Below are 20,590 nucleotides of genomic sequence, written 5' to 3'. Positions count from 1 at the left end.
AACATTTATAATACAAGAAAATCTTCTAGGACAGGATGTCCTGGAACTTTGGGAAACCCTGGAATTCCTCATAGCCAGACGGATTGAGCAGACATCCACATCTGGAAGCTGTTGCCACTCCCATCCCCCCTTTCCTACTGAGCATCCCTGAGAGCAAAGTTTCACTCCCATGATCTCCTTTTTGAATGGGAGCAAAGAAAACACATGGTTTCTCTGGTGGCTCAGACGGTAAACTGTCTGCCTGCAATGTGGGAGACCCTAGTTCTATCCCTGGGTCGGGAAGATCCCCTGGAGAAGGAAATGGCAACCCTCTCTAGTACTCTTGCCTGGAAAATCCCATGGACAGAGGATCCTGGTAGGTTACAGTCCATGGGGTCGCAAGGAGTCAGAGACGACTGAGCGATTTCACTTTCAAAGAAACACATTGAATGAGAGAAGGAAATCAGGCTGATGAATTCTTTACAACAAGGTTTTATTTATTTTCTTGGACCACACCCCCCCAAAGAAACATGAAAGTTGTTTGTCTTTCTTTAATTTTTAATGGTTTTCCTTTTGGATCCAAACGAGCATCTATGTTACAGGATATCCACCTGGTCAACATGCAGTGCTGAACTCTGGCTTTGGGTGAGATGCACCGATACTGTGGGCGGGCCAGCACTGGCTGCCAGTCACGCACGTCACTGAAGGGGCATCAGGCTGGCACGCCACACCGCAGTGGATGCTGCCCGTAAGGAAGCATCTGGAGTGCCTTGACTCGCACGTGTTTTCTAACACAGGTGGCAGCGTTTTAACAGCCTAAGGCAGAGCACCCAGTTTCCCGTTCGATCCTATCTGAAGTGCGCATCCTGTAAGAGCAAACCAAGGGGTGGAATGTCCTGACCTTGGATCCCAAAGGACAGAGGGTATGACCTGGACACCCTGTTGTCCATTTCCTTGCAATGTTATCCTCCGAGGCTACTAGCAGAGTGCCATGTGGAGTCTGACATTTATTCATGATGAAACTCCTCTCCTGTGCCACTCTCCGCCCCTCTTCCCTTTACCCTCCCCTCCTCCCTCTCCCCTCCCACGACACTTGTGCCACACGGAAGGTCAACAAAATCTGTCCACTGTTGGCACTACTTTATTGAAGAGCAGCTAAAGTCACTGAGGTTGTCTTCAGGCTGCTTGAAAGCAAGAACCTCCTTTCTTTCCATCTCCCAAGTCTGGAAAATTTTTTTCAGGGCTCTATGAATCCTCTGAGGCCTTTAAATCCACCACGTAGAGTGGAAAGAGGCCGTCTCTAGTACCATGCTAACAAGCTGGTCCGTGATCTGGCAAAAATGAGGATCCCAGGTCACATGCCTTCCTCTTTCTGGGACCAGCTGGTATTTCCCACCTTAACCTTGTCTTTGTTCTAGAGTTTGTTTTTCTCACCTCTACCCAACTCGTCCCAGCTATGAGATGCTCCACATACTAACTTTTTTAGATTTTTCTCCTGTTTGTTTTTATGTGTGAGTTCTAAATCATGGACTCAGTTTGAGTGGAGCTGGCTGGACAGCTCTCTAATGCCACCAAGAGGGAGGTTCCTCTGCAATCAACAGCACTTAGGGTGGCTTTGTATAAATTTTGGCTTGGTGACAAAACCCCAGGATAGAAAAACACTGATTGATGTTTGGCCTGCAGGCTAAGTATATATCTCCATTGGTAGCCATTAAAATACAATACCTATGTTTTTAATAAATCTGTTGGAATCTGCTTAACACTATATAGCTCCATATCAAATGTAACTAAGACCAGACTACTGTAGACTTTAGTTGGCAGTTAGGTTACATTGTTTAGCCCTCATTTCCTGTTACCTTTATTTTTAAAAGTTGATTAATGGCACTTTGAAGTTTTGGAGTGTGTTTTTTCCTGCTCATCCCTTATCAAGGTATCTAATAGGCTTGCTTTGAGTGGCGGTTCTTGGTGTGATGCAGGCCATCGCTAGAAGAAATTAGAGTATTGGAAAGAAAACTGAGTCACCAGAGAAGGTCAAAGTTGAATTTGGTAGCTTTGACTTAGTCCCCTTGCAGGTTGGGGGGTCTTCCTCTGAGTGAACCAAGAAGGAAGTGGTACTGCCTGGTATACATTCTAGAAACATTCTAGAATCTGGTCCAGAACACAGAGAATAATCCATTCTTATCTCTGACAAACTGGCAGAACACACACACACACACACACACACTCACTCACACAGAAAGCTCCTTCCAGATTTCCAGTGCTGAGTAGGAGAATGTGTCTCAGGAGGATCCTACGTGTTGTGAGCATCTGACCTAAGACTGGCTCAGTGTCCACAAAGATGGCACTGGGAAGCTCTGAGCATGAACACTCAGCTGCCTTTCTGGATTAAAAACAGAAAGTCTGGATTTCTGTTGTCATTAGAAAGCTAAAAAAAGGAGGAAGGGGAAGATGGGAAAAAATAGAGGGTGAAATTAAAGCAAATCCTGGATTCAGGTTTCACTAAACATAAAGTTTAAAAAAAAAAATGCTTAGAGCAATGCCAAGACTAAATGGAATATAGGGAGTGAAGACTTTTCTAAAGTGATTTGTAGAGAATAAGTGCTTTATTAAAATGCTGAGTTATTAACTTACTTCCAAACACTTAACACATCCACGAACTAGCCAAGCATTAGTACTTTAATTTTCCCAATAAGGGAAAACTTATGCTGAAGGCATAAGTTACTACAGAAGGCTGGGGTAGCATTTATTATTTTTGACTCCCAATAATTTTCATTTCCCAAATTACTATGCCCTTAAAAGTTTTTTTTTTAATCTTTTCATAAAGACATAAGTTTTGTAATTATTAAAGATGTCCTATAAAAATCCCACATCCATTTTATTATTTCCTGGGCTTCCCCTATGTTTTCATAGTTTTTCAGTATTCTAGATGACATATTAAGTCCCTAAAAGGAAAAGAAACAAGAGACAAAAGCTGACTTAGAAGGAAAAAGAAGATAAAAAGGAACCCAGAGAGAGAAGCTAGATTTGGTACTGTGTAACCTCAGATTTTTGACTTAAGTATCACATCATTAAACTGGACAGAAATTAATTCCTAAAGAGAAGTTAATTTAGAAACACTGCAGAGCACGTACTTATCCCTCCCTGCTGTTCTAGAGTAGGTCTTGTACCAAAAAATGCAACTAGCCAAACCAAACCAAAATCCAAATTAAAATAAACACAAATCCCCTTTTCTCTTTTTACCTGATCTACTCAACTCTTTCAAACCCCCAGAAATAAGAATTCAAACTCAGTAATTTACATAATAACACAGCTTATTATAAAATCCCTTCTTGCATTTAGAAGGTCAAGATACTAGCCATGTTTTTGGCATGGGGTGGGGAGGGAATAGAAGGAAACAAGACTATAAAAATAGGCAGTTTGGGGACACTCCAGCAACGTGATGAGACTTTAATCTGAGTTCCATTCCTGCTGCTTAACTGGTGTGAATTTTAAGGGCAGCGTTCCAGGCCCTTGGGTAGGATGGGAGAATCTATGAATCTGTTCTCTTTGGCTTGGAGTGATCTAAGATGCATAAGCTTCAGAGGCTCAAAGCAGAACAGACTCAAGAGAAGAAAAAGACGGCCATCGGATACCAAGGATGGTTCTGTCTTTTCCTAGTCTTTTGTCCCCCTGCCCCACAAGTGGTATGTCTGTGTTCTCTGAGCGGGTGAACTGCAGCACAGGGCAGCTGACAATCACCGTGGCAGGCTGGAGGTGAGCCCACCCCTGGAGTCAGCAGAGAACCATTGGCTGCTGCTCTGTAGGGTTATTAGACCTGGCTACGATGTACTGGGTGGTTCAGAGAGGAAAAAACAAAAATCAAAATGTCCACACGGCTGACAGGGGCAGTGTTTATTCATGTAGGATCTCCTCTGATCACCTCGTGGAAAGGTTGGGTCATAACTCCTGAGTTAATCTCATTTGGCTTTTGTTAAAATAAGAGCCTCTAGTGTGGATATACAGTTATCCAAATCTGGACCTGACTCCTTCTGGGTGGCTGGAGTTAAACCATCATGCCCTGACTGTCCACTTGCAGGGGGCCCACGTCATCCTCCTTTCTGACAGCATAAAGTCCCCTTCTGAAACTCCAGAACAGTGCTCGGTGTTCTGGAATTCAGGAGAGAAATATGAACAGGATAGATGAAAAGCAAGTGAAGAACAATCTACCCCAAGGCATGGACATGTCTCTCCTCACCCTGATTTTTTGCATACAGTGGCATTGGGCCTTTGAGGATCACAAAACATTAACAGACATGAAACTGGTACGAATAGCAGCGAAAGTTCCTTAATCTTCAGGTCTCATAAAATCCCTGCAAAATAGGTGACTTTCTGCTCCCCTCCTGTGATACATATGCCCTTTTCCAATACAACCTTAAAAGATGAGGTAAGAAATTAAAGAATTTCTCAATTTATCCCTGGCATGACCCACTAAAGAAATAGTCTGTCCAAAAATGAGACATCCAGAGCAGGCTTTAGAAATAAGGATGGAGTAAAAAAAAAAAAAATTGCAAACTTTCTTAAAACATCAGATTATTCAATTTTGTTTCGTTATTCCAGGAGAGACCTCATTTTCCTGCAATGGGCGTTCATCGAGTATGTGGACATTTTATACACACCAGCAGCAGTTCTACAGCTTATACTGTTTCTGATCATCTCATGAATAATCACCAGGTGAGTCCCGACTGTATTTCATGAGATTCAGGCATGCCCGAAAGGGCAGAGAGCCCAGCAAATAAGCTTGGACTGGGTGGACTTAACATGATCCCCTGGAGAAGGGAATGGCTACCCACTCCAGTTTTCCTGCTTAGAGAATTCCATGGACAGAGGAGCCTGGTGGGCTACAGTTCATGGGGTCACAAAGAGTCTGACATGAACACAAAACCTTCTCAGGAGCTGTGTCACTGCTAATATGTGGCAAGATGAGGGCTCTGCTGGGAGGGCATCCAGGCTCATCACAAAGCCCGTGCTAAAGAGGATGGGTATGGAGGATGCGTGCCGGCCAGGTGGTGGAACATGGGGTCTTCTTGTGATCCCTGTGTCAAGGGAAGGCAAAACCAGAAGATCTGGAGTTCAGCTTCAGAGAACTGGTGGTATCAGGGATCTCGGAACCTCATAGGAACGCTGAATGGGGAGAAGCAAACCCCAGAATAGAAACAGATTCCTCAGCTAGAAGAGGACACAGCCCCACAGTGGGCAGCTATTTCACGGTTTACATTGAGCGTGGGGGACCCTCAAGGGTACCGTCCCTTCACAGTGTAGGTGATTCTATCCTGACCCCAGCTCACAGCGCACCTTGGCCTAGAGCTCTACCCCCGTCTGAAGGTCTGCTGGCACTTGGCCCCCTCAGTGACTGAGACTGGCAGAGGGACAAGTATATCTATAAAGAGAGAAGAATTTCCCACCAGAAGTCTGTCTGGAGCCTTAAGTGAAGAGAGGAGTATCTATATACCAAGCTAGTTAGAATCTCTCTCTGCCTTGGTTTCTTTTCCTTTCCCCCCCCACCTTCTTTTCCCCATCACCTCCCTTCTTATTTTGAGGGGATCCTGAAGACTCATATTAGCAAAGGAAACTGGACACGTAGCCGGAGACTCTTCTGAGGGGACCTACAGTGCTAAGCTTGATCATGCTGTGTGCCTCAAGCAAGGTGGTGGTCCACCTGGAATTTTTCAAGATGCTGCCATACTTTTTAATGCAAAGAGAAGCAGAGGTTTTGCGATTCAAAGGGGGCCTCTTCCCAAGGGAAAGAGGCAGAATCTGCTACCAAGGAATGGATCTCCTGGTTGGCTGTGACAGGCAAGGTTTGGGTTCATATTTATTCAGAGGTGGAAGGAAACCATTATAAGATTATGCTAATGTGTTCCGTGACTTAACAGAAAATTGCCTTTTATTTTCTGGTCTTAATAGAAGGGCAAATGCAGGCTAAAGGATAAGGAACCTGATTTCTCGGTCAGGGGAAGTGGAATAAGAGATGAGTTGGTAAGTTCATGTGTACTTTAAAAAAAAAAAAAAAAAAAGCCCAGGGGGCTGGCCAGGGACCTGCATCTATGGTGCATGATACCCCCTCTCTGGGACCAGGTGCTCGTGTGGATGTGAGTTGAAGGAGTTCAGGTGTCCAGGAAGGCTTCCCGGCACAGCACACTGAGTGTCTGTAATGTCGTGTGCAGGCAAGTCCCACTTCTGGTAATTTTGCCAGCCTCCATGTCTCCTGTCGCCATGGCGTAGGGGTTATTTCAATGCCTTTTCTCAAAACACAGAGCGACGGGCTAACTGGGAAAGCTGCATTGCCAAGGTGGAAGCAAGCAGTTTTGTGCAAAGCAGCCCATAATAGCAGCACTTGGGCAGGAAATGACACTGAGCGGAGGAAACCTTTAAGACAGCACAAGGCCCCACGTCTTGAGTCTCAGGTCACAACTCCGCCTCTTAGGGTCTGGGTGCTACAGGGTCCCGATCCCAGTGACCCCCGGGGCACACGGGTGTGCTGAGCCGGAGAGGAAAGGGGAAACAGTGCTTCAGAGCCGGCGGCCTATGTGTCTGCCTCACTGGTCTCCTGCGGGGGACGACTTTGGTTGTGGGCTGACTGTGGCCAGGAAGCGCCATCCCTGTCTAGGGCAGAAGGCAGGGCCATTACAAATGATTTTGCAGCCACAGCGTTGAATCTGGCTTTTCAGAGCTGATACAATGATACCTTCTTTCTATTTCAACAACAAAACAAAGCAAAAAAAAAAAAGCCCCAATTTCATAAGAAAAATAACAGCCATTGACTGCTCTACCTAAGAGGTGAAGTCTGCCAGGGCTGGAGGAGGATAGAGTATTTATCTGCTATAATCTCAGCCAGGGAGCCTCTGAATCTCCCCAGGGAGAGCCCCAGAAGGCAGGCTCCATCCACTCCTGGCTGGGGGAGGAGGGCCCTGCCTAGTACCCCGCCTCCAGGAAATCCTTCCACCTAATGGTGATGGTGCTGGGGAACTGGAGAGGGGTGTAAAGGGATGGTCCCCTAATGGATAATTGATACAGTGAAAGGAGCACTGATCGGCCTAGAAAGGACTCTCTTTCTCAATGCTTCTGAGTTTGGGGGGTTAGGAACAAAGTCCTGAGGTTGTCTTCTGCTGAGCTCCTACTCCGGGAAGGGGTCACACCCAGGGGAGTATTCAGGGCCACTGGGGCTCCACGCATATCGCTTTGTATTCTGAGGCCCCACCGGAGCCTGCTTTGCTAGAAGCAGCAGCCCAGGTCTAAGCTGAGGTATATTTTCTCATCACCTTAAAGAATCCTGACAGACTGATCCTCAATCACACACCAGCTGCAGAAGCTGCCCGTCCGAGGGTCCCTCCCTCACAGGAACGCCTCGGTAAACTCAGATTCATCGAAGCATCTCTGGTTTCGGCCTTTCTCATCTCTACGGAAGCCCCTAGCAGGTGAGGTGTAGCCCACCTTGTATAGGTGTGTGTGGCCCTCTTGGGGGGTGGCCAGGCCCCTGGCACTGGGCTCACTGGCCTTGGCACGGCAATGGGCCTGCTCGTGGACCAAAGTCTGGGCTGACACTCAGCCAGTATGTGCGAGACAGTGCCACCCCGCTCCACGTACCAAAGTACCTCCATACTGGTTGGAAAACTGACCCTTGCTGAATCCCTGAAGTACCCCCGCCACAGGGCTCCCCTGTGCCTGGCATCTCCCAGGCTGAAGCCTGTTGTGGCATGGGGCACCAGCGCTAAGGCTGAACTCTGTTATCATCTGGTGTCCTGGCCACACCGATTGTTACATACTCTGAGAATATCACCCTCACCAGAGCGCCTCAGGCACCTCCCTGGACTAGGAGGGCCTGTTAGCCTATCCTAATGAACACAGCACCTCCTGAGCGGGTGACAGGCTCAGACAGGACTGTAGCGACCAGCACCCCAGCTCTCCGCATCTCCGCCCCTGCCTCTATAGTGAGGACTGCCAGACTATGGCTTGGCTCATTCAGACCAGCCCTTGCTGCTGCCACCACGGCACCCCGACCCCTTCCCCTTTGCTGCTCTCCTCCCTCTCTGCCTCCCGCCCTTGACATCCAATGCTCCTGAACTTGGCCTGTGCTCCTTGCGGGGAAGCAAGCCACAGGGAAACGCGTGAGATGCTGTCGCGGTGGCCCTGGTGGCCGTGGTGCTGGCTGAGGAGGAGGAGCTGGTGAGGGAGGCGATTCCTCTCCCGGGGTCTCCACGACTTCCCCAGGGAAGAGCCAGAATGTCACCCAGGCTTCCTGGGGCAATGGGCACAGACACAGGCCGGCTCGATTTCCCCCCAATGGCTGCATAAAACTGGGAAGGGGGCAAAGGGAGGCAAAGCCATCCCGTGTCCCTTCTCCCCTGGGAACAACCCTCCGTCGTTCTTGTGTTTTCTTTCCCCAGCAAAGAGGCAGAACTATGGCAGTGCCCATCTTGCAAAGGGAAATAGAGCGATTTGGTGGGTTTGAGTGGTTTGCCTTCTGTCCTTCCCCTCCTCTCCTCTGATAACTGCGCGGTGTCCTTCCAGCTCCTTCCTCCCTCCTCCTCCCCCCCGGGCCGCACTGGCTTCCCAATTCGGGTCTTGGTTTTTCTCCGTTTGAGAGAAGAGCATGCATCGGAGGGGGGAGCAGCCTCTAGCATTTGTCGTCTTCTTCCGTGTCACTCAGGAGGTCGCTGACAGCTCCGCACGTCGTGCCCGGTCCAGGCCCCCCGCGCCTCCGCCGCCGATAGTGCCCATTGGGCATCTGCCAGCTGTGCCGCAGGGGCGGGGCCGAGCCGATGGTGTTGGACCGGCCCAGGCTGGTGGCCACGGCTGCTTCAAAGGTGAGCGTCTCCTCCTCGCCGCAGTCCGAGGCGTGGGAGTCTTCGTGCAGGGCCAGGTAGGGCTCGGAGATGTAGCGCTGTGGGGAGGGGTGGCCCTGCCGGGGGTTGGAAGACTCGGGCAGGCCGGCGTCATTGCTCTCCAGAGCTTGGGAGGTCAGTGGGGAGCCACCCTCGCTCCCATCAGCTGGTGGGGAGATGCTCCCAGCGTGTCTGATCAGAGAGCTGTAGGAAAGGAGGGGCCGAGGCTTGGGAGGGACTGGGGGGAGCTGCCGCCGACTTCGTCGTGGGGTGCTGGAGTCGGAGACAGAGGGGATGGAGCTCTCACTCAGGGACCCCGTGCCCTGTGTGGCAGGAGACACATGGCATGTTAGCCTGGGTTTGGCATCCTCCCTACTTGAGACCTGGTTAAGCTCTCTAACCCCTCCTACCGAGAGCCACTGGAATCCCCCCGCCCCGCCCCGTCATTGGGTTGGCCAAGAAGGTCGTCCAGGGTTTTCAGTACCATGTAACAGAACGCCTGAACGAACTTTTTGGCCAATGCAATACCAGTCACAGCCACTCAGGGATGCAGAGATGAAAGGAGACTGAGGAGCCAGTACTACTGGGCGCGTCAACTTTCATTATGCTTACACATCTCTGTGCTTCCCTAATGGCTCAGCGGGTAAAGAATCTGCCTGCAATGAAGGAGACACAGGTTCAAGCCCTGGGTTCGGAAGATCCCCTGGAGGAGGAAATGGCAACCCACTCCAGTATTCTTGCCTGGAGAATCCCATGGATAGAGGAGCCTGGCGGGCTATCGTCCATGGGGTCACAAAGAGACACAACTGAGCAATAAGCACATGTGCCTCTCTGGCATCAGAAGGTCTGGCTGGGGCCTGAGCTCCTTCATTTCTACTAATAACAAGCTCTCAGATGTTTGTTCCATGGAATAAAAACATTGAGTAGCAAAGATTCAGAAAGCTCTATCACGTGGCACACTAAAAGAAAATCTTGCAGTTTTAGGAAAGACAACTCCATGGAAGGTGAATGAGTGCCCTAGAGTTGCTCTGTCTGGGGTAAGTTCTTGGGAATTGGGTCTCAGGACATGGCAAATACCTTCCCTCATCTCCTTCTTCATCTGTGTTTTCATTGGTGTGCTGATGTTAGCTTGGCTTGTACACCCAGCTACTCATCTGCTGGTTCAGGCCTGACTTGACCTACTCACCTAGTCCCCAAGGTCCCTGAGATGGTAAACAGACCTCCAGGGAGGCATTTCTCAAGGTGTGTGTGACCTAGGAACCATCTGCTCGAGATCTTCTGGGAGATTCTTGGGTCATTCCAAGTGCAGATTTCTGGGTTCTCCTTTCTGGTGAGTGTCACTGGTGAAGCAGAAGGGCTCAGGAATGTGCAGTTATAACAAGCCCAGGTGATTCCATTCTGCACTGAAACTCACCAGCACTGCTCTAGAAGTACCCTTCTCAACAGCCTCTAAAAGCTGTCTATGGAAGCCCTTCCTCTTCCCCATTGCCACTGAGTGGGTCTGCCATCTGGCCTCTGACAGCCTTGGAGTGAGGTAAGGCAGGGAGCCAGGGATGGCGGTGAGGAGGAAAACAGGGCCAGGGAATGTTTTCACACAGCTCTAGTAGCTATTTCTTAAGACTGGGCTTTGTTTCAGTAACAGGGCAGAAGGAGAGATGGTCTTCCTCTTGGGATAGCTGGAAGCTAGATAAATGAAATTGGATTGATCTTTTGTATCCTGTGTTGAGAGAGGAATCACCATTCCAACCAATACTAAGAATCATGCAATTAGCCAAAGACATTTTTTTTTGCCTTAAAAAATGTTCCTTTCCTCTGAAATCTGCCTGAGATATTTATGAACTTACTTGTTGTGACTTTGATTTCTGAGGACCCAGTCAGACTGACCCCTAGACACCACTGTCTTTCTTGGGGTACTCTCTGATTTTCTGTGAATTTATATCATTTCTGAATACATAGGCATTAAGTAGCTAACCTCTGTGCGCAATGGATATCGTTTCCTGTGAAGGCGAGGTCTGTGTGAGTGCTGGATGCACGCATTTTGCATCCAGTGTTAAAAGCCCGCCCTTCCCTGTCTTCCTGCAGAGGCTTGGCTTCCTCTCCATGCTCACCTGTCTGTTGGGGGTCTGTGACCTGCCTTCACTGGGAGACCGGGACTGATGGCGCTCTGGGGACTCCCAGTCGGCCTGGGTCCCTCGCTCCTCGGAGTTGCAGCGGGAGACGTCAGGAGAGAGAAGATGCTTTCGCTCTTTCGATCGTCCCCGCTCTCTGCCCCCTGAGCGGTGGGTGTCGGACTTGTGGCCTATGAGAGATGAAAAAGCAGTGAATCATAACTCTGCCATCCTGGCTGCTGAACAACTCTTACAGCCTGAGACCAAGCCTCTCAAGGACCCTGACTTCTGCAGGCATGTCAACAGGTGATCTGAAAGGGAGGCAGAAGAGAAAGGCTGGAAAATTAACTTTGTGAAAAGGTAAGTATGCAAGTTGTCACTGGAAAGACTTACAAATCCAAGGATGCAACTGTTCTCTTCTGCTTCTGTTTGTGCTAGATATAATTAAGGTAGAATCTTTGCCAGCAGTGTGGCCCAAGAATCCTCTAAACTTTTTAGGGGGAAAATGGCATTAGGGGAAGGGAATTAAGAAGCTGCTATGAATGAAATAATGGATAGTTACTATAATGTCCTGAGACTGAAGTCAAAGGATTTCACTTCTACTCAGGAAGATCCCCGGGAGGAGAAAATGGCAACCCCCTCCAGTATTCTTGCCTGAGAAATCCTATGGACAGAAGAGTCTGGCAGGTTACAGTCCATGGGGTCGAAAAAGAGGGACTGAGCATACACGCTCCTTTTCTGCCACTTACCTGCCCCGTGATATGGCGCAGGTCATTGGTTTTTTATCTTTCTTTCTTCGTTTAGTAAAATGAAGAAACAGCTTGAATAGCTATTTGGCTGAAGAACAGCTTGAACCAAACTAGTGATTTTCTGTTTTTATCAATATGACCCCTTCCCTTAAGACACAAAACTCAAATACATAAACCGATTCCAGGTAGCATTGTCCGGGTTGAAATGGAGTTGGTGGGTGAAACCCAGAGCCTGCCAGGGGGTCTCTAATACATACCTAAGGCAGAGGAGTGGTTTGTAGAAGCCCCTTGAGAAACCTCCACTTTCATGATTTCTACAGCCTGGTCTGGCAGAAAGAAATCTCATTAGCCTTTGTGATGACTAGGGAGAGTTTTGTTGCTGTGTTTCATGATGTGAGTCAGATAGGGAACCCTTTTGATTAAGAAGCATTCTTCCTTCACTCCTATAACCCTGTCTTTTGTCTGGATTCTGTTGCCATGATTTTTCAGTCCTCATCAGGAGCAGCCCTTCAAGAGCAGGAGTACCACAGAGTGAAGACCTTCTCACCTGAGTCCGAGTTCAGACGGTGGGCTGACAGCCTCAGGGAGGAGTGGTAACTCCGGCGCCGGGACTTGTAGGTGTTTTCGCTGCTTCGCTCCATGGAGAATTCCTCCAGCCACGAGGAATTTGAACGCTTATCGCGAATGGTGGAAAATGAACGTCTCATGGAGCTGGGGTCTGTCACCACCTGGAAACATGAGCCCCCGCCCCGCCCAGGAACACAAGGTATGGATTAATTACTGAAAGAGTCTAAAAGTAAGGAAGATAGAAGACTGAGAGGGTTGAAGATTGCCAACTGTCACCTCCCATGACCCCCTCTTGTTCAGAGCTTATGCTGGAGGAGGCTGTTCCAGAAAGCATCTTTACGTTAGCATGGTCACCAGGCTGTTGCAGGGCTCCTTGTCATGCTCAGGGGAGCAGGGAGCTAAGCGTCCTCTGCAAGCTGCCCAGAGCCATCTACCCCAGGGACCCAGCCAGGACCTGCCGTGAACCTTGAGCTGCTTTGAAATAAGTGAGGGCTACTGTCAGAAAGTCTCCACGATGCAAGAGGCATGGCTTTGCCTTTTTGTATCTTGCCCTCCTCAGAGAAGGTGCTGCCCTACAGTGCTAGAGCTTAGGAGAGCTGGTAACTGAATAGATACCGCAAGGCTCCTGAGAATGCATTGCTCTCTCCATCAGTCCCACCCCAGCTCCACATTAAACTCGGGCAGTCTGATTTGCCACAGATATTAAAACAGATCCACAAAAATTTCTTGTCGCTGTCAAAACTTTGATGTAAGACAGACAGACAGAAAAAAAGAAGCCAGGAAAACAGACAAAGGAATGAGGTGTGGTCTGTGCTGGTTAGGACAGACAGTCCTGACACAGAGCTGTGTGTAAGTAACTGCATATGTGCTAGAAGAGCCAGGAACAGAGAAAAGGAAGGAAAACCCATGGGGAACATCCTGGAGAGTACTTCTTGCCTAGCCAGTGGAGTCGTGAGGATGTGGAGCCCATCCAGAGGCCCCGCCCTTTTGCTGGCTGGCCTGTTGTGGCTAGACTGTCATTGGAAACACAGTGTGGAGGAGCATGGTCCGCAGAGAAGGCCCATGATCCAGCTCTTAGAGAGGCGTGGGAGCAAGTCAAGGGCTCACCTGAAGATGTCAGATGTGTTTTCATAACCCACCTATCCAATATAGCCCAGGATGCCACTGAACACAGCAGTGGTGGTTGCCTTTTACCTGGGGATCCACAGTCAGGCGTGGCATAGAGGATGCCTTCCCAGAGCCCGCATGCTCCTGGGTGTCCGAAGGAAGGTAGATGCCATGGTTAGAGGGCTGCACGCTTTTTAATTCACTAACCTCTGGCTCCTAGAAATAAACACACAGCCAAGCTTGTGGGAATTGGTTCCATCCCATAGCTTCTCACTTTCAGTGGATGATTCTGCCTCCTCCATAAGAAGAATGGCTTTCAGAAGAGAGACATCCATCTCTAAGGTCTCAGATGTAGGCATACATAGGTTTGTGTTTCTGTGTGCACATATGTGGTATACCAGATGTCCCAAAACAGAAAGTTCTAACTAGGATTCAGAGGTAAAAGATTACCTTTTCTAGTTAAGGACCATCTAAATTATTACTAAACAATGCATCAGATCTTACCACTTTATGAAATTTACTTTCTGTAAGTTGCTAGTGTTGGGTTTATTCTTTTAATCTGAAGAATTTGTCAATTAAATAGAAAGCAGTGTTTTAAGGAAAGTCACCAATTTCTGAAATCTTAAGACATGCTTTTAAGAGCTTTCTTATGATTAAAACCAAAAAAGGGTGTGGGTAGCCATCTTTCAAGAATGCTCTAGACTGGTGCAGTCCAATAGAAATATACTGCAAACCACTTATGTAATTTAAAATTTCCTAGTAATTACATTTTAAAAGGCAAAAATAAATATGAAAAAATAGATTTTGTTTAACCCAATATATACAGATATTCTCACGGCAACATATAATCAATATAAAAATAAGGTATTTTACATTTTTTGGCACCAAGCCTTTGACATGGTGTGTATTTTTACACTTATGACATATCTCAGTTTAGACTAATCACATTATAAGTGTTCAGTTACCACATGTGGGCAGTAGCTATTGTACTGGACTATGAGAGCATTTGAGAGCTTTAAGAAGTTGGATTGGAAATCTCTAGATTCCTGCCCAAATCATTTAATTTTCCTGGTTAAGGAATGTTAGTTTGGCAAATGTACATGCTCTATATAGACAGCTAGTATCACTGCATAAAGAGTAGAGCTGCTTTAAAAATGTTTATCCTGGCTACCCAACAAAGAGAGCTAGGAATATTTTGGACATCTGGAGATTATACCAGAAAAAGAGCATTTTATATTTAGGAAATGACACCCTGAAGGCATGGGTGTATGAGTAGGGTACTGTTAAAGTTAAGGGTGTCAAGACACCCCCTTGGCCTCCATGACTGTTTGGCCGAGGGGTCCCTGGTGTGAATGGGAAGCACTGCCTTCACGGGACAGGATATGTGCACTTGAGTTAGGGTGTTTGCAGCGTATGCTTTATATAGTACACATGTCCCACCTGAAACATGTGATAATGCTGCGGTCTGTGTGGTAACGATACTGCGCTCTATGGGTGTCAGAGGTGGTGCAAGACACACACAGATCACAGCCATGCCCCAGGACGCGGAGCAGGAGCACACAGTGGTGAGTGTGTAGCACGGGCTGACACCTGAACTGGACTACAGACACTAGGACTGACAACGAGATGAACATAGATCCAGAAGGGGCTGGCGCTACAGCTCAGCCCTGGGGAGCCTGCAGGGAGGATGATGCAATAAAGCCTCCCTGTGAAAGAAAGAACACATGATTGAGATTTTTCTTAGCAGGCAAGCCATAAAATGATGAGAGGTCCCTTTAAACTGTCTGTACCAATTAGGCCAGGGCCTTGGTGCCAATTTCCTCAGAGAGGAAGGCAGGGAATGACTCCAGGTATTTTTACCTACCTTACCAAGAACACTTTCAGGCTGCCACTCACACACTGAGGGGAGGGGAGGCTCTGGTCTGGTGGTCTCCCCAGTACAGCCATCCATAATTCCAGGTTTCCTCAGTCCCAGGAAATGGAATCACTCATTTGCTGGTGCTACTGAAGTATCTCTTCCCTTCCAAAGGGTACCCATCCCATCAGACATGCCACTCACAAGCAGGCCATACCCACATTCCACCCACACATCCATTCGCGAAGCCCTGGGGTATGCAGAGGCATGCCCTGGGAGCAGTCAGAAGAACACAGGGATGAGAAGGGGTGAGAAGAACACAGGTGCATCAGAATCTATGTGACATGGAACTCACTTAAAACAAACTGTCTATATAGACTGTTGCAGGGGTCAGGTCTCACCCCTTTTTCTCTCCAGACCAATCAACACCTGGGCTTTAATTCAAAGCTCCAGAGGGAACTTGACCTCACGACTTCTGAACTAATAATAGTAAAGTCTGTCATCTCTGGGAATCCTATTTTAGCTTTGTATTAGTAAAATCCAAAATTCCATCTGCTCTCTTATCTCTAAGTTTAAACTCTATTCAATAGAGTTCTTAGAAATTTTGCCCATTTCTGCTGATGAAAATCTTTAGGTTCACGAGCGTGATCTTAGAGACCTCTTTGAATGTATTTGATCTTGTAGAATTGTGACCACAAGGGCCAATTTTTCTGAACCCACACAGAGCAGAGGCATGAGATTCTCCTGTATCTCCCAGCAGACAGCTAGTCACTGGTACAGACCACCCCCGAGTTCTCCAGGAGACAGGTGGCATTCCTAGGCCACATGACTCTGCCTGGTTGGTGCCAGTCATTCTTATGATGACTCATCCTAAGGCTCCCAATCAAAGGCAAGATTTAATTTGTTACTTCTGTTTCTCCATGTGACGCCCAGGGACACAAACTAAGAGAGCTTGGCCTGAAGCATTATAAGTTCCTGCAGCAGGTAAGGGGCCTCTGGGGTTTTAAAACCTGAAGAGGGAGCATTTGTCAGAGAACATGAGAAACTCATCCAGGAAAGTGGAGATGGCAGGAAACTCCCAGGGTAATTGGTTGGACTATCAGAAAGGTGTTTCTTTCTTTTTTTTTCTGATGGATCATGGTTATGGAATAGAACGTGGAAAAAAAAAAAAAAGAGTGGGAGGGATTAGGAAACCAAGGAAGTAATTTTTGAATTCATTCACCAGAGATTGTTGTTCCTGGAACTGTCCATCATCAGCTGAGTCCATACAGGCCAACTGGAATATTTCCTGCGGGGAGAGTGGACTCATCGAAGGGTATGCACTCCGGCCACTCCTGCAAAGCAATGCCACATTCAGAGGTAATGTGTGCATGAGAGAGAAACAGTCATGACATAACTGCCGTTACTAATTCCCACCCAGACAAGACTTTCTTCCCAGCAAAGGCAATACCCTTTAGCCTTGGCTAGGTTGTAAGCCTGTCAGCTTACAGGTGGCTAGCCTTGGGGGGGCGGGGGGCGGGGGTGCAGAACACTGGAAAAGAGAAACCACTGTTTTCAACCTGCATTTGGAATGATTCGTCATTTTGCTGGCGACTGGCATATCTGTGACAAATGACATCATTTGTCACACTCAGCCATATGGAAGACCAACGCTAGATTGTAAACCTGTTTCTGCTCAGCTTCTCCATTCGGCGGAAACATGCCATAGTTTAAACAGTGAACAGTTTGTTTAAATATTAAGCAGTCACGGTCTTTTAAGAAATTTCCTCCACTCTCAGTAAGAGTATGGTTCTATTGTGCCAACATCCATGGCCAAATGAAACAACTGAATGCCATGAACATTTACTGAAGGACTGCTCTGTACCAGATACTGTGTCGAATGATGTCGGAGGCGATGCTGAAGATGTGACAACATCTGGGTCGATGGCTATGTAGGAGGATGCTTCGGTGGTGATGAGGTAAAAGGACAGAGACAAAGTTGGCCAGGTGTTTAGGGTCCTCTGAATGAAAAGTGCAGAGACCTTTTGCCGTGTGCCTATGAGTAAACCACCGTTTGGTACCTGCAGACACTGTCAGCCAATAAGATCCACCCAGCTAGTTAGGGAAAAAAAAAAAAAAGGCAGCCAAGAACCTGTCCTGAGAATATGGCCACTGCTGCCATCACCATTTACTGCTACGAACCCCCTTTGCCCTAAGCAAGCACGCAGCCTGAGCTTCCTCATCTCGAGAAGAGGGACACAGTGATGCGGCAGCGGCTCGCAGTGGGGTCAGAAGGGAGAGATGAGATGGGAAGAGCTGCTGCAGGGTCTGTTGCTATATGACTCTTGAACCCACTGGAAAATCTGAGGCCTGAGCAAGGACTGCAATTACTTAGAAGTAATTCATTAGACTGGGAGCACAGGGGAAGATTTGAAGAGCAGGTTTTTCACCCGACCTGTCCCCTTGCTGCTGGTGAGGGCTTCTGCTGAATTTTCACAACTGCTAGAGAGCCATCTGCTATTGAAACAACCGCTGAAATGTCAATCCTCCTCCTCCTCCTCCTCGGGCCTTGGCTTGAGAAACACAGGGAACAGATGAGCACAGCTCTACAGGAAATGGGCCCCTTTCTGTCCTATAGAAAATGAGTAACTGCAGGGTCCCCAATGGGTAGAGAGGACCCTTGAAATCACTGAACAACATTCTAGACTTGACTAATCTGAACGCTGAGTGACCTCTTACTTTGAAAACCTTGTCCAGCTCCTCAGTGTTGATAGGGAAGAGTCCAGAGGCCTGACCATCCTCCTCTTGCATGGTTTAGTCGCTCAGTTGTGTAGCCTTGGCAGGCTTCTCAGTCCATGGGATTCTCCAGGCAAGAATACTGGAGTGGGTTGCCATTTCCTTCTCCAGGGGATCTTCCTGACCCAGGAATTGAACCTGGGTCTCCTGTACTGCAGGAGGATTCTCTTTTTTTCCTTCTGTTGTGAATGTTCCCTTTTTATTTTAAAATTTATTTAATTGGAGAATAATTACTTCAGAATATTGTGGTTTTTGCCATACATTGACATGAATCAGCCACGAGTTGTACGTGTGTTCCCCCATCCCAAACCCCACTCCCACCTCCCTCCCCATCCCATCCCTCCGGGCTGGGTCAGCACACTGACTTTGAGTGCCCTGTTTCATGCATCAAACTTGGACTGGTGGTCTATTTCACATATGGTAATATACATGTTTCAATGGCAGGTAGATTCTTTACCAATTGAGCTACAAGGGAAGCCCCTCCTCTTGCATAACTTTCCCTTATTCCCTGAAGTCCAACATGCTGGGCTCTCTCAACCACATTTGGTTGAATGTGTCAGACTCCTTTTCTGCCTCAGGACTTTAAGAAAGGCTGTTCCCAGCATACAGCATGCTTCTCACACACCCAGTCCCTTGCAAGCCATTTTTTAATTTATCCTTCAAAATTTTTCTTAGAAGTCACTTCCTTAAGGAAATCTTATCTGATAAACTGGTCAGAGCCCTCTCTCACATGCACTCAGATCATAATGCACTTTTTTCCATCCTCATACTTACTAGGATTGTGATTAAATCATCAGAAATGACGTGTTGTTGTTGTTTTTTCTTTCTGATAATTCTGTTTCATGTCTGTTTTTCTACCAGGTGTAAACTCAGTGAGAGAGGAGCCCAGTCATGTTCACCACGCTGCCCCCAGAGCAGTCACTGCTTGAACCCTACAGGGCTTGAGAAACACAGCCGGTCCTGAGGAACACCAGCGCTCCTCCTTTCAGGAGATGGGCCATCATCTGCCTAAAGCTCAAACCAGAAACCCAAAGGTCATCTTTGATTCCTTCCCCTTCTGCATGCCATGTAGCCAGTCAGTCACCAAACCTGACCCATTCTGTGTATGAATTACCTCTCCAGTCTGGCGCGCTCTCTCTCCATTTCCTATTAATCCAAGCCACAGTCTTGAATAATTCACACAATTGCAGCCATGTGCTAGGTGATATTCCATCTCTCAAACCGCCTCCCTCCAACCCACTGAGCCCACACCAGACTAAAGAATGACCTTTGGAAAGCTGAAACCTGATCACGTCACGCTGATGACTGTGTCTCCCATTACCCTTGGATGAAACTAGACTTCACTTCTGTCTCCTAGCCCTGCCAAATCTGTCAGCTGCCACTTGCCCTGACCTCTCTGTGCACCATCCATCATGACCCTTTTTAGGTTCCTTAAACTTAACCTGATTTTTATTTCATCTCTTGAAGTACTTGCTTCTGAGTCTTACTCAAATGTTGCTTCCTCAGGAAGTTTCCTCAAACCCTCAAACTACATGCGCTGCTTCCTTTACACAGCATCACAATAGCCGACCCCCCCACCCCGCCCCCCTGCCACACACGCACATTTTACCTGTTACCACTCTTGTAATTTCTATTTCAAGGACTGTATCCATGGAAACTGTGATCATGTTGACTGAATCCCCAGCGACTAAACCAGTTTTTGGGTTACATTGACTCTCAGTAAATATTGGTCAAATCAATGAATGAATGAATCAATAAACATATGGGAGAGAGGCTGGGATGATCCAATGGTGGGAGTTACAGTTTGCACAGCAAATCGTCGTGGCAAAACAGATCTAGATGAGGGATGGCTTCCTCCATTTCTAAGCCAAAGACCCTTGAAAAACACCATAAACTCTTCCAAGAAGATAGTACTAGTGCTCTAATCATACCTCTTGACCTTTCTGCACAGACCAGAGAGAAACATGAACTTGCTTTCTGTAGACAGGAGAATCCACACCTGCTACTTCAACACATCACGTGTTTTTGTAAAAATGACCAACGGCCCTGGTCATCTTTCTTCACTTTCAAATGTGGATTGTGACCTATGAAAAGTGCTTTTCAAAAACAGATCTCCGACACCACAGGGAGAAGGAAATTCATGGTGTGAGAGGTTCCAAATGGTGTTCTGACAGAGGTCTCGTTCCCAAGCCTGGGATTTCACTCCTCTGATAATTACTGAAGATGTGATGATATTTAGTGATTTATTGGTTCCATAAAAGCTAGACTGGAAAAATTCACTAACCACGTGCACACTAAATCACTTCAGTCATGTCCAACTCTGCGACCCTGTGGCGTGTAGCCTTCCAGGCTCCTCTGTCTATGGGATTCTCCAGGCAAGAATATTGGAGTGGGTTGCCATGCCCTCCTCCAGGGGATCTTCCCCACCCAGGGATTGAACCCATGTCTCTTATGTCTCCTGCATTGGCAAGTGGATTCTTTACCACTAGCACAACCAACTACAAAATGCCATTTACGTTGGGAAGATGGACTCTTGCCCTTTGAGTACTCACTACATGCGTGTGATGAGACGGTGTTATAATGAGGTGT

At 47.6% G+C, this 20,590-nt stretch overlaps 1 protein-coding gene and 2 long non-coding RNA genes across 5 annotated transcripts in view; 2 read left to right on the top strand and 1 right to left on the bottom strand.

The window, feature by feature from the left end:
• Positions 1–455: 455 nt before the first annotated feature.
• LOC133228063 (voltage-dependent R-type calcium channel subunit alpha-1E) overlaps positions 456–20,590 on the bottom strand; it is a 338,653-nt gene continuing 318,518 nt past the window's right edge. For both annotated transcript variants that reach the window (XM_061383395.1, XM_061383394.1), the window contains 5 exons: positions 16,449–16,560; positions 13,459–13,587; positions 12,245–12,425; positions 10,949–11,139; positions 456–9,163 (listed from right to left, as the gene is read on the bottom strand). In XM_061383395.1, coding sequence (XP_061239379.1) covers positions 8,633–9,163; positions 10,949–11,139; positions 12,245–12,425; positions 13,459–13,587; positions 16,449–16,560 — 1,144 coding nt within the window. In that variant the 3' untranslated portion in view covers positions 456–8,632. The remainder of the gene's footprint in view (positions 9,164–10,948; positions 11,140–12,244; positions 12,426–13,458; positions 13,588–16,448; positions 16,561–20,590) is intronic.
• Positions 7,345–12,274, top strand: LOC133228065 (uncharacterized). The gene is made up of 5 exons (XR_009730045.1): positions 7,345–7,433; positions 8,666–8,822; positions 9,819–9,877; positions 10,923–11,308; positions 12,187–12,274. It is a non-coding gene; the product is annotated as an uncharacterized LOC133228065 (long non-coding RNA).
• Positions 12,349–19,774, top strand: LOC133228064 (uncharacterized). Of its 2 annotated transcripts, none has more exons than XR_009730044.1 (3): positions 12,349–12,463; positions 16,452–16,585; positions 18,863–19,774. It is a non-coding gene; the product is annotated as an uncharacterized LOC133228064 (long non-coding RNA). The 2 variants fall into 2 exon arrangements; XR_009730043.1 differs by lacking the exon at positions 12,349–12,463 and adding an exon at positions 13,534–16,210.

This window comes from Bos javanicus, chromosome 16 (assembly GCF_032452875.1).
Source record: "Bos javanicus breed banteng chromosome 16, ARS-OSU_banteng_1.0, whole genome shotgun sequence".
In the NCBI taxonomy this organism is placed as follows: Eukaryota; Metazoa; Chordata; class Mammalia; order Artiodactyla; family Bovidae; genus Bos; species Bos javanicus.
Note: the sequence above shows the minus strand (reverse complement) of the source record. Positions and strands in the feature narration are given on the sequence as shown.